At 40.4% G+C, this 13,765-nt stretch overlaps 1 protein-coding gene across 1 annotated transcript; it reads right to left on the bottom strand.

Moving 5' to 3' along the window:
- Positions 1-2,640: 2,640 nt before the first annotated feature.
- On the bottom strand, positions 2,641-3,894 carry LOC133716465 (uncharacterized). The gene is made up of 4 exons (XM_062143173.1): positions 3,828-3,894; positions 3,707-3,720; positions 3,498-3,605; positions 2,641-3,415 (listed from the first exon to the last, which is right to left on the bottom strand). The coding sequence occupies exons 1-4, from the start codon at positions 3,892-3,894 to the stop codon at positions 2,810-2,812; spliced, it is 795 nt and encodes a 264-aa protein (XP_061999157.1). The 3' UTR covers positions 2,641-2,809.
- Between the last annotated feature and the right edge of the window lie 9,871 nt (positions 3,895-13,765).

Here is a 13,765-nt window from a genome sequence, read left to right as displayed (position 1 = left end):
ACTTCTCAACTTCCATCTATGTCCATTCTCATTAAATAAATAAATGAGAAAAACTTTTAAAAAAAATTACATCTAGTTTGTCTTTTCAAAGGTAATTGAGCCGTTCAAAAGTGATATTTAAACCGGCACGCATTTATTTAAAATTCAATTGCATATATTATTGAAATATCAAGAAAGTACAACTAGTGCCACGATTCATGAAAAAGAAATAGTAGTCACCTCTCGTACAACTTTTATTACATAAGCATGAAATATAAAAAGCAAGGTAAAACATGGAAAGCCTCGAAAGCTTCAAGACTAAGGAGTGCCGTCGGGACCACATGTTACGGGAGGAGAGACTGATCTAACTCAAGCGGCGGACGACACCTCCTCCTCCTCCTCGTCAGACGAGCTCGAGGTCGGCGACGGGACATCTCCTGGTTGCATGCCACGAATAGGAGAATAACCCATAGGATGAAACCCATAAAAACGGTCGAACTCATCAGGGCCTACGTAGCGCCTTTTGTCTTCTTCAGTCAGAGCTTGATTCCACCCGAGTCGGAAGTATTTGGCTGACACGCACTTCATCTAAGCAGCACCTTTTTGGAACTCCTCGTCTTTGCTTCGAGTTACTAAGGCCAGGTCATTCTTTAACTTCGTTATCTCGCGGTTCTTGTCCTCAAGAACGGAGGCCAATTCCACCATTGTCCTCATCTGATCATCGAGCTCTTTCTCTTTAAACTCGAGTTTAAGATTCGCCTCGTCGAGTTTCTGTTGTTGTTTGGTATGCAAAGCGTCAATGCCGCATAAGAGGCGTTGAGATGCCAAGAGAGCCTGCACAAGAGAAAAGGGAAAAAAGAAAGAATCAGTTAAAAGAAGCAGAGATTCTGTAAAGAAGGGAAAGGTAAAGGTAGTCACATCAAGCTGAGAGGCACAAACGTCATCGTACAGCGCCATAGGGCTCTTGGGAGGACCTCCTAATTTAGGATATGACGATACAAAGGCGCTGGTCACCGCCAACGCTGCCAAACCATTAGAAGAAATGGACTCCCCAGCTAAGATATAGGCGCCGTCCCGTTTCTTGAATTTGAACTCCAAACCCTTGGGTGGCGGCGGCGGCATGAAAGCGGTTGGATCCTCTTGAGACGAAGAGGCTCTCTGAAGAGCAGAATCAGCAGCTTCGCCCGGGGCAAGTCTTTGGGGAAGTGAGCCACCTCGTGAAGGAGAGGGCGGCGGGGCACCACGAGACGAATCGATGGAGGGAGCATGTGAAGGGCCGTCGCTGTCAGGAGCATTTTTAGCCTTCCGCTTCCTCAATTTCCGAGGAGGGAGGATTATTTGAGGTAACTCCCTCACGTCGTGGGAATGCATTCTCTCCTCTGCATCATCTCCATTGAACACCTCATCCCTCTCCTATGACCCTTTGTCCGCGTCGTCCTCCCCAACAACCATGACCCCAGAACCAAGGACAACCGTTTTGAATGTGTCCTTAATAGCAAGATATTCTACGAACAGAGGTTCGCAACGCTCCGATACATAAAAATGGCTCTCCATGCGCGCCACCTGGAGCGCTAACGTTTTTCCTAAAAGAGACTGATTCACATGCATTTGGTAGCAGCCAAACAAAGCCGAAGGACGATTAGACACCATGTCAAGAAAATTCTCGAGGGTTGCGAACTGAGAGGGATACCATCCCCGCTCGACAAGATTAGTCTCCAGCCATTGCACGCGACTAGGGGGAAGGTCGAACTTTGAGAAATCTTATAAGCTGCAAGATGACAAGTCAAATTCAATAAACAATTGGAACAAAGATTCGATCATAATATAGTTTGTTCAAGATACATGATATATATCGAGGTCATCAGCAAAGGCCTTCGGAGGAAGCAAGTCCAGCTCAGGAGATCGTCAATCGCCAGAGATCATCAAAGCCCTAGATTTCCAATCATTGTCACGAGAGGAAATCCTTGCGAACACCTTCATCTTTGGAAAAGGTGTGAAATTGAAATACCGAAAATACTTGCTTAGCTTCGCGCAATTGTAGAGATATAGGAAATCAGACAATTCCAGGGAAACTTCAAACCCATGATCAAAAAGGCAGATAATTAACATGAGGTAGGAGTTCGAATTAAGTTGAAACGGATGCAGACCAAGCACGGCCCACATGAGCTGAAAGACGGGGTGAATAGGGAACCTGACATAACGCAAGTGCTCACACTACACCAAATATAGGCTTTAGAGACAGCCACAAAACGTCTCTAGAAATATATTAGTGACTAAAATATACTTAAATTTGTCTCTAATAGAAGGAGTGACAAATTAGACTTTCGTCCCTATAGGTTGCGTCTCTAAAACCTATTAGAGACACTTAGATAAAAAGTTTCGTCTCTATTACTTATTCATTGCCACATGGATAATAACTGCCAATGACAATTTAAGGTGTCTCTATTACTTTTAGAGACAGAAAAAATATTTTATTTAATATATTTTTTTATTAGAATATTTGATATAATATATTTTTTATTAGAATATTTGATATTATTAATAATATAATCCATCTATTATTAACCACCAGTACACCAGTTCGATTGGCATTGGAAAGAAACAGTGAATCCATCTATAACTAACGACATATATAAATTATATATATAAATTTTTTCTGGGCAACAAAATATAATATAAATTTATTTCCTGTTCAACAAATCTTTACTGATGCAACTTAAAATCAAGTCTACAAGTCTACAAAATACTTGTTACTAAAAAAGTCACAAATTCATCTAGTCAAATGCCTATCAATTAGCATCTAATGATCAATAAGGGAAATAATAAAAGTCTATTGCTCAGATCCACGAGAGCTTTGATTCGATGAAGCTCTAAGCTGGTTCAACAAATCAGTTTCTTGGACACTTGTATCTCCCATAAGCAATCCAGTTAGTCCAGTGGTAGGATAAGCATGTTGAGGCTGATAAGGCATTTGAGGATAGATCTGCGGTTGAGGCCAGTACATTTGAGGAGGATAAGAAGGCATCTGGAAGGATGGTTGCTGCAAAGGCTGAGAAGATTGTTGTGAAGGTGGAGTAGACTGCTGGGATTGTATCATTTGCTTTAACATTGCCAATTCTTGTTGGGTTTGCAAGAGTTGTTCCTGAGTTTGAACTTGCTGCACCTGTGCTTGCTCTTGTTGTTGTTGGTACTTGGACTCTAACTCCATAAATTGTGACTGCAAGTGAGCATAATGTCTTCCATGTGATCTGTGTGATGATGAGCTACCATCAATTTGAAGATAAGGCACCATATCAGGTATTACACCTAGTCCATAACCACGAACTCTGTGACGTTTCTCAGGTCCCATCACTGCAACATATGCTCTTTCTCGCATCTCTGTAGTCTCATTACCTTCAACTGCTACAATTTCTGCCAACTTCTCTTGCATACCAGCCTATGAGAGAAAATACTTAACTTATTATGGGCTGGTTATATTTAGTGTGCAACAGATTATGAAATATATAAACAAAGCTCACATGTGTCCGCTCAGCAACTTCATCAATCCAGGTTTTTTCTTTGTCATTCCGTGTATGCTTATCATAAAAAAACTGAATAGGATCGGGCTCATGACCATGCTTCTTGAGCTAAACATGCAAAGCAGAAGGGAAATAATATCTAATCAAGTCTGATGCCATCATTCTTTTTTGTTATCTTCCATCCAAGTACATGTTCCTTTACCACGTACTTTGGTAGTTTTGCCTACAAGAGACATATTAACTTATGAAAAGTAATGTAAATCAGTAAATAACATATACTTTCACCAAAAACTATAAACAGATAACTATATATAAAATTCAGCAATATACCTGTGCCATTAGCAGAATCACTTGGTCCTTCTATATCACCTTCCCATGAACTATCTTTGGAACTCATCTACATAATTAGTTTAGTATGTGTAACATTTAACATGCATTAGTTAATGAAATATATTTGTTCACACACAGTAATTGCATGCACAATTGTAACAAAAATGAAAAAGGCTACTCAATAAATATTGTAAATATTACCTAAAAAAAACAAAGATATTGCACAACTTAAATCATACAATGAAACACACAAATGACAGCAACAAAAAAAAAAAAAGAACTTGAAAAATTTATAACATGAAGAAACAAACACTCAGGCAAATAAAGTTCTCTTTATTTAACAATGAAAAGAACACACAAAATAAAAAAAAGAAAACAGATGTGCAACCTAGAAACACAATTTAGTACTCTATGTCATCATAAAGCTCATTTTCATCCTCAGTATAAAGATCATCATCATCATCGGTTTCAAGCTGCATCATGTGATTGGGAATAGGTAAAAACTGGTTTACATGAGTCCTATCAACATCCAATCTAGTATCAAATTCCTCGCTATCCATAAATTGGTCATCAAGATCTGGTATTGCATAATGATTTGCTGCATGTAATGGGTTTTCAAGATTAACAGAGACATCGTCTTCAGCAACTACATCATAAAAGTCTCTTGGTTGTGTAACAACTGCAACATGCCAATTTGGGTCTACTGGATCCTTAACATAAAAAGCTTGTATTGCTGATGAGGCTAATAAAAATGTGTCATTCGTATGCAACACTTCATTGAAATTGACCAATGTGAAACCATATTGATCCATCTTTTTTCCTCGTTCACTAGTACTATCAACCCATTCACAATTAAATAGCACAACATTTCGACCCATATCATCATCCTCAGTAGGACCCCCATACCAAAGTTCATATATATCCTTAATAACACCATAATAGTCGACATCACTAAGACGTGGATTGCGATCCCTTGCACTAGAATAACAAGGAGTGGTAGCTGTATAAAAGACACCACAATTCTGATTTTTTTTTCCTATCATCCAGCGATTTTATTCTAAATCTGAACCCATTAACAACATGATTGTTATATCTAGTGACAGTTTTACTAGGACCATTAGCTAACCAACGCAAATCTTCTGATATCGAAGGATCGTGAGCTTCATACAGATCATTTACCTAAAATAAGCAAATAGAGATGCTAATAAATATAAAAGCAATGAAATAAAATGAAACAAAGGAAAAAAAATATAAAGAAAATTCATGAAAGTAAAAGCGTACACGTTGCTTGAACCAAGTTGGAAAAATCTTATTTCTTATTTGCTCCAACTCTCGAGTGGGCTTATGTCGATTATTTTGTTTTACTTCATCAAGACATTGTCTGTTCATAAACAAATTCAAAAAATTGACCTTAAGGTTGTTGTAAACAAAGCATATATAAACAAGTTGAACAAAAAAGAAAAATCAAATGAAGACATCTTACTGTAAGTATAGTTTGCATTCATTGCAGTTGAACAAGACAGTTCTACGACAATGCTCCCAAATTTGTTGATCTAGCATGATCTGTGTCTTTTGACCTTTGGAATGTCCCAATGAGGCAAAAATACTCAAACCCCCTTCGACACCACGACCATTAGAATCTGCATTTCTGCCTTCTCGATTGCGTCGAGTCTCAACATCTTCAAGGTACATAGAGCAAAACGATAGACTCTCCTCAACAATATATCCTTCTGCAATACTTCCCTCTGGATGACTTTTATTTCGTACATATTTTTTTAGCGTGCACAAATACCTTTAAGTAAAAGAAAAAAAAACAATGAAAAGTTGCAAACCATTTAAAATGGACAGCAATTGAAAAATTACTAATAAACCACAATTCTGTTATTACCTTTCAATGGGATACATCCAGCGAAATTGAACCGGTCCTGCAATTGCAGCCTCTTCTGGTAGATGTACGAGAAGATGGACCATTATATCAAAAAAAGAAGGAGGAAATATCTTCTCCATTTGACATAAGACCAATGCAACCCTCTTTTTCAACAATTCCAACGATACTGGTGATAGCTTCTTAGTACATAACTCTCTGAAAATTGCACTCACTTCAAGCAATACAAGTTTGGTGGCTTTTGGTAAAATATGACGTACTGCAATTGCGAGCAACTGTTGCATTATAACATGATGATCATGGCTTTTCAACCCATATATTTTCCTCTCACTCACATTCACACAACGAGAAAGATTTGCAGAATACCCATCAGGAGCACGTACATCAGCAAACACTTCACACATTAAAGTCTTTTCATCTTTACTCGTGGTGAATGGTGCAGGAGGTAAGAAAGTCTTACTTCCTTCTCTGCGAGGATGTTGTTTTTTTCTTATTTTCATCAGTTCAAGATCTGCACGAGCATTGATTCCATCCTTTGTCTTGCCATTGATGGCCAATAACGTCCCTAAGATGCTATCACTTATATTCTTTTCTATGTGCATTACATCTAGGTTGTGTCGTATCAATAGATTTTTCCAATACGGTAATTGGAAAAATGTGGTCTTTTTCTTCCATTGAATATTGTCTCTATTTGCTCGGCTTATGGTTCTTGAACTAACAGAAGTCGGAGCCCCTTGTCTTTTTTGCCCAACACCACGTTTCAGAGGTTTCCCAAAAGTAAATGACAAATTAGACAATTCAGCCAAACATTGCATCCCAGTCAACTGTTTTGGTGCTACACGATCCTCTCCATAACCATTGAACGCTGCTTTTAATCTTCGAAATCTATGCTCAATAGGTAGAAATCTGCGATGTCCCAAATAACAAATCTTGTGACTCATTTTCAAGTGTTTTGAGTCTGTTTCATTCATACAGTGAGGACATGCCTTAAACCCCTTCGTACTCCATCCAGAGAGATTCCCATACGCAGGAAAATCATTTATGGTCCATAATAAGGCAGCCTTCATTGTAAACCTTTCATTACTTGACACATCATAAGTGTTAGCACCAACCCCCCACAACTCCTTCAACTCATCAATTAAAGGTTCTGAATACACATCGATATCATTTCCGGGCCCTCGAGGTCCTGGAATTAGCAGTGTTAAAAATAAATTGGACTGCTTCATACACATCCATGGAGGAAGATTATAAACTGAAAGTACAACTGGCCAAGTGCTATGAGCTGTACTCATATTTCCAAATGGATTAAATCCGTCACTCGCGAGCCCTAAGCGTACATTACGACTCTCTGACCCAAATTCAGGGTACAATAAATCTAATTGCTTCCATGCAGGAGATTCTGATGGGTGCCTCATGAATCCATCCTTAGGACATTCGGTTGCATGCCATCTCATATCTAAGGCAGTATGTTTCGACATGTATAACCTTTGCAATCTAGGTGTTAAGGGAAAATAGCGAAGAACCTTAGCCGAGACTGGCTTACTAGAATTCTCAGATTCTTTCTGAATATATCTTGAAGTACCACACTGAGAGCACACTTTTATTTTTTTTCTATCTTTCCAAAATAGCATACAATCATTGGGACAAGCATCAATCTTCTCATATTTGACGTCAAAGAGAGTTCTTAGATACTTGAAAGGGACTGTGAACTATGGCATATATTACAAGAATGGTGGAGATGACAGGTTCATGGCATTCACTGACAGTGACTATGCTGGGGACATGGAGGATAGCAAAATCACAAGGGTAATCTCCATGTAAACTCAATCAACCATAAAATATATATTTACACACAAGAAGACAAAGACAAAATGTATATATTAAACTCACCACATACAACCAGCCAAAGCCCACAAACTGGACAAAGGCATGAAACCTTTGAAGTACGTCCTTTTGTTTGAAGTATGTCCTAAACCCTAAAAACACAATATTCCAAACATAATTCAAGCCTAAGAATCAAAATTCAAGCATAAAAGTCTAGGTTATTGTAAAATTTACGATTCAATGCAAAAGCAAAAACATGATAACCCAACCCAATCAAAATTCATTCGATAAAGCAATAAAAAAGTATAGATTCACTCATAGTAATAACAAGTCTAAGATGAACAGACATACTCTGTATTCGTTTAGTTCGTCTAACTTGCCTCCTTCCACTCCAATCGCACAAATGATGCCAGAGGTGAAGAGTTTAGCAGTTTTTGGAGTTTATCAAATAGGACGTGAAGCAGAAAAGAAGTGATTGAGGAGGTGAAGTGAGAAAAAATAGGTGTATTATTTATTTTATTCCCTTTTATTTATTAAAAATATATAGTGAGAGACTTATCCGTCTCTATTAGTAAAAATTTGATAAACTAGCGCTAAATATATTTTAGGCTACAAAAATTTTAGCTCCAAAAATTTTAATTTGGCGCCAAATCAATTAGAGAGGATCCATTCCGTCTCTATTACTATTAGAAACAAATTTCTATTCGTCTCTATTAATATTAGAGACACACAATAAAAATTTGTCTCTAATAAAAACAGTAGAGACAATTTTATTAATTCGTCTCTGGCATTCGTCTCTAAAGCCTATATTTGGTGTAGTGTCAGGAGACAAGATCAAGACATCGCCAGGAATATTCGTACCCGTGTAGATATCCGCGTCTACCAGTGTAGATATTCGGGATAGAATACACTTCACTGCATTTCTCCATAATCAATTGAGTCAGTTGCCAAGGCGTAGGCTCACCACTTGACTCCGAGCTCCCTTTCAGAGGTAAGGTCGAATCGGTAAATTTGATGCGAGCCATGGAAACGAAAGGCGAAGTTGCGGAAAACAAAAACGGACGTCAAGTAGAGGAAATAGTAACCATATAAAAATGGGATTGGAGTGAAAAATAGAGAAAGGCTCACGTGCGACAAAAGAGACAGCCTTGGGTTAATTACGATTCAACCACTATCCCAAAGCAGAGGCTGGTATTGGAAAATAAGGGTGCAAAAAGAGAGACAGAGAGAACAAAAACTTACAGGCAGCCTTGGAGTTTGGGTTAATCAAGATTCGACGCGTTGATCCGAAAACAAAGGCTGGGTTACATGGTTAGAGGGTCAGCAAAAATAAAGGAAAAAGTGATTTAAAAAAATAATAATATGTTCAAGTAAATCCAGAATATGTGTATGGCCCAAACTTGAGGTTACTTGCTCTAGTTGAAATAGAGTTTATATTAGAGATATTCTCGGAGAATCTTAAGAGATATCCAATCAATGTACGATTATGTTTCCATGTACAACTCTATCTCTATGCTTGTAATCCTCTATATAAAGAGGCCCCTATTATCAATGAAAGCACGACTCAATTCTCTCCCAATTCAGTTTTCCTTAAACACGTTATCAGCACGAGTCTCTAGCCCTAGCTTTGAAAAGAAAAAAAAAAAACTCTTGCAAACCCTAAAAATATTCTTTTTAGCCGCCTCCATTAAATATATATATATATATATATATATATATATATATATATATATATATATATATATATATATATATATATATATATATATATATTTCCGTCCTGACCGGCCTGCAGCAGCCCACCCGCCTGCATCCCTCCCACCTGCTCCCCTTTTCTTTTCCCGTCCGGCCTCCTCCCTGCCTTGCAACAGCCCGGCGCCTTGCAGCAGCCCGCCTCCACGCACCGTCCTCAGCAACCAGCGCGCGGTCCAGCTCCTGCAAGAGAGCACAACATCATCTCCACCGGCACTGCCGCACCGGCCTCACCTGCACCTACCTCGTCGGCACCTTGCTGCTACCTCTGCCAGAGCTACCTGCAGATCTGCAGCGCCTAGCCGTGCCCACTCAGTCTACTCACCGGCGCGCCTCCACACCAACACCCATCTGCAAACCAGAAAAAAAAAAGGAGAAGAAGGAAAAAAAAAAAAAAGAGGTGTTACCCGACCTTAAAAAAAAAAGAAAAAAAAAGGAAGGAGAAGCCCACTGCAAAGAGGAGCCCAAGCCACTCAGCCTGCCACGTCATCACAGCCAAGTCAGCAACACAGTCAGCAGCCACGTCAGCATATCTGCCACATCAGCACCCGGTCAGCTCCTGGTCAATGCCGGTCAACGCCCGTTGACCGTTTCCGGTCAACTTTCCGGCCGCCGCCGGCGACTTTTCTGGTCACTTTTTAGGTGACTTTTTCCGGCCAAAATTTCCGGCGACCTATTTCAAGGTATTTTTTACTAAACGTTCCCGTTTTTTTAGAGTTTTTAAATTCAATTTCTCTTCTTTTTCGGGGACTTGCAACCTCCTTTCTTCTACCCCCCTTTCTTTATCATAGGGGAGACCAAATTAAGCCGAACTGTGGGGGTTCGTGCTCGCTCCACTCCAAGCTTGGAGCTTGAGGAGTCCTCCAAACTTAGAGTTTGTTGAGATAAAACGATCGACCACTTACGTCATTGTTTCAATCTAATCCAATACCTTTTGGAATTTAATTTCTTGGAAGCGATTACGCTCAGAAATTCCTAATTTCTTGGAAGCGATTATGCTCATGAATTTTATATGTTTTCGTGGTAGCCTTTTACGCTCCGAAACTAACCCTTTTTCTTGTTCTCTTTCAGGATGAGTAACCTGAACAAATTGGACTTTGCTCCATTGGGAACAACTGGCTCTGGATATCACAGGTGGGTTCGTGATGTCCGCCAGCATCTCAAGGCCGATGGAATTCTGGATACGATTCTTAAGCCTAGCCAGGACGTGCTAACTGTTGAGCAAGCTCAAGCTTTGGAAGCAAATAGAGCAGCCTTAGAGGCAAATAAGGCGAAAGCCATCATCCTAATGACTCGTCATATGGATGATTTGCTCCAGTATGAGTGTATGAATGAAGAAGACCCCAGAAGGCTGTGGGTCTCACTCGAAGAAAGATTTGGCAACGTCCGTGACTCCCTGCTTCCTGACCTAGAAGTGAGATGGCATAGCCTCTGCTTCTATGATTTCAAGTCAGTTCTTGACTACAACTCGGAAGCACTTCGTATTAAATCCTTAATGGAATTCTATGGTAAAGAGATCACAAATGCGATGTTGATTGAGAAGACTCTCTCTACCTTCCCCGTCTCTGCATTGATGGTTGCTAAGAACTATCAAATCGATGTTGCTGCAGGACGGATCACAAGGTTTCATGAGCTCATTGGAGCTATGAATGTCACTGAAAAGCATGACAACATCCTTGTGAAGAACTATAATTCGAGATCCGTGGAAATAGAGCATATTACAGAATCCAATTATAGTCGCGCCCCTAAGAGAAGGTGCCAAGAGCGAAACCCTAACCTTAGGGATACTTCTAGACGTTCTGGTCCATATAATCGCTCTACTTGGGAAGGTAACCGCCAATATAGGCGAACACGGAACCGAAGAGGTCAACGTGGAAAGAGAGAGGGAGGCAACGCGCCACCAACACTAAGAGCCATCTTAATGACGCTTTCAAAGCGCCTCAATCAATGGAGTTTGACCAAAGAGATGTATGTTCTCGATGTGGAGTGTCTGATCATTGGGCACACATTTGTAGAGCTCGTGAAGAAATCGTCACCACCTACAAAGCATATTGTGAAGCAAGAGAAGCTCACTATATGGAACAAGAAGATCAAGAAGATGATCTAGAGTGAAGGGTTGAAGACTTCAAATCTGGCTGGGATCCATAGATCGCCAATTCTATTTAAGTCTTTATTTTCCCAAGAGATGTAATAGGCAATTGCCATATACTTTGTAGTAAATGGTTTGCTCCACCGACATCTCTCTACTCACATGGTCACATTTATTTTGGAACTATCGAAAGAAGTTAGACGACTACCATTGTTTTGCATTAGCTAGCATTTTGGATTACATTTTCTTTGGTCAAAGAGACAATGATGTAACTCTGTTGGCTTATGAATAAAATTTCGAGTTCTTTATGACTCCACTTTGATTCTAAGCATATGACTTTTGTGACTACGATGGTTGGGTCATCAGTATTAATTCAAGGACATGGAATAGCCCAAGTTCCACTTGCCAAATGGCACCTTAATTACTGTCACAGAAACTCTCTACGCTCCTAGGGCCAATCGCACCTATGAATAGCCAACGGATTCCATGCGAAAACGCATGTAGAGAACGAAAATGAGTTCCTTTGCAATACCTCTAATGATTGCGAACAAAGGCGCATCTTAGAGAAGTTTATGTGTCTCTCTAGTGGACTCTATGTCACTATTCGAGCCGTAAAATCCAATAAAGTTATGAGAGAAGATCTCTTGGATTTAGACACATATTGGCTTTGTCACGACAGGATAGTTCATCCTAGTCATGATATGATGATCCGTCTACTAAAGACTTCACATGGACATCATTTCTTTCGAGCGAAACGAAGCATGAATCAAAAGTTGATTTCTGGACTAAGTGTGACCGACGCAGCTGCCTAGGGCACTGCCTCCGTCCACCACCAGCCTAGGGCTGGCGCAGTCCCTATCCATGACGCCATGGATGGCGTCCATCATGGTGATGGTGCCCTAGGCCAGGTGATGCTGCAATCACCAACTTGCTTCAAATAGCGTTTCAGACGCTCAGGCCCAACCAAAATTCTCATTGGTTGCTTCTAAAGCCTCTCGCTCGTTTTACAAAGCCCGTTCCTTAGGGAAATTAGGACTGAGACCGTCCTACTCATTATGTTCTTACATAGAATCCATAGGGATTCTATGGACTGATTCAACCAACTTGCGGACGTTTAAATATCTCATGATATTGGTTGATACGCAAACACGCTGGTCACGTGTTTTGCCATTGTCCACTTGTAATGCTGCTTATGCTACACTCCTAGCAAATATCATATAACAACGGGATCACTCCCCGGATCATCCTATTCCGTCAATTGGACTTGACGATGCTAGCGAGTTTACATCGAAGACTTTCGATGGTTATTGCATTGGGACTGATGTTGGACATCACATTCCCATAAACACACCCAATTGGTCTCGCGGAAATGACTACGATGGTAGTCCGGACATTGGTAATGCGCACTAATTTCCTTATATTCGCTTGGGGTGATGCAATATCGCATGCAGCTATGCTAATTCGTCTACGACACACCGCTACTCAACCTACCTCTGCGTTACAGCTAGTGACTGGGTACAAGTATCGTACTTATACATATTTGAGTGTGCCTTTATGTGCCAATTGCGCCGCCACAGCGCTCTATAATGGGTCCTTATAGACGAATGGGCAACTCAGTTGGATTTGAGCCTCCAAAAATCGTCCGCCACTTCATGCCCTTTCTAGGCGATCTCCTTACCGCTAGATTTGCGGATGTCACTTTGATGAGATAGTCTTCCCATCGTTAGGGGGAGATAAGAACACAGATATTCAACAGGAACGACAGGAATTGTCGTGGTCTGTCCCCACTATGTCTCATCCCGATCCCTACTAAAGTGACGAGATCACACAAATATGCTGCAAACATGCCTGCAAGGAAGGACGTCCCAACGAGAGGACGTAACGCCACCCTACACGGAGGTTCATGGCGCCAACGCCAAAGAGAGTGGCACTCTGGCGTTATAGGCTATGGCCCCAGCTAGGATGCGTGGGAGACCCGTGAGTTCGAATGATACTTTGGCACACTCCAATCCTTTGATCATCGACACTCAAAATCCGTCTCATGAGAATCTTCCTGGTTATGGTTATCGTTGGGGGACGCCTCAACGTCAGAACCTATTCCTGAGAATATAGAGATCTATGAAACTTACACTAGTGTACATGAGACGTGAGATAGAAACTCCATCATAATTGATGATGTAGTCACGCACTTCGTTGCACATGAGTTTGTTGAGTCCGATGATATTGAACCACACTCCGTTGATGAATGAATGCCAACATAGAGAGATTTGGCCTAAATGGAAAGATGCGATCCATGTTAAGTTGGATTCTCTAACGAAGAGGAAGGTTTTTGAGCCAGTGATGCCAACACCTCATAACATAAAACCTATTGACTAATGGGTCTTCGTT

Source organism: Rosa rugosa, chromosome 6 (assembly GCF_958449725.1).
Source record: "Rosa rugosa chromosome 6, drRosRugo1.1, whole genome shotgun sequence".
Classification (NCBI taxonomy): Eukaryota; Viridiplantae; Streptophyta; class Magnoliopsida; order Rosales; family Rosaceae; genus Rosa; species Rosa rugosa.
Note: the sequence above shows the minus strand (reverse complement) of the source record. Positions and strands in the feature narration are given on the sequence as shown.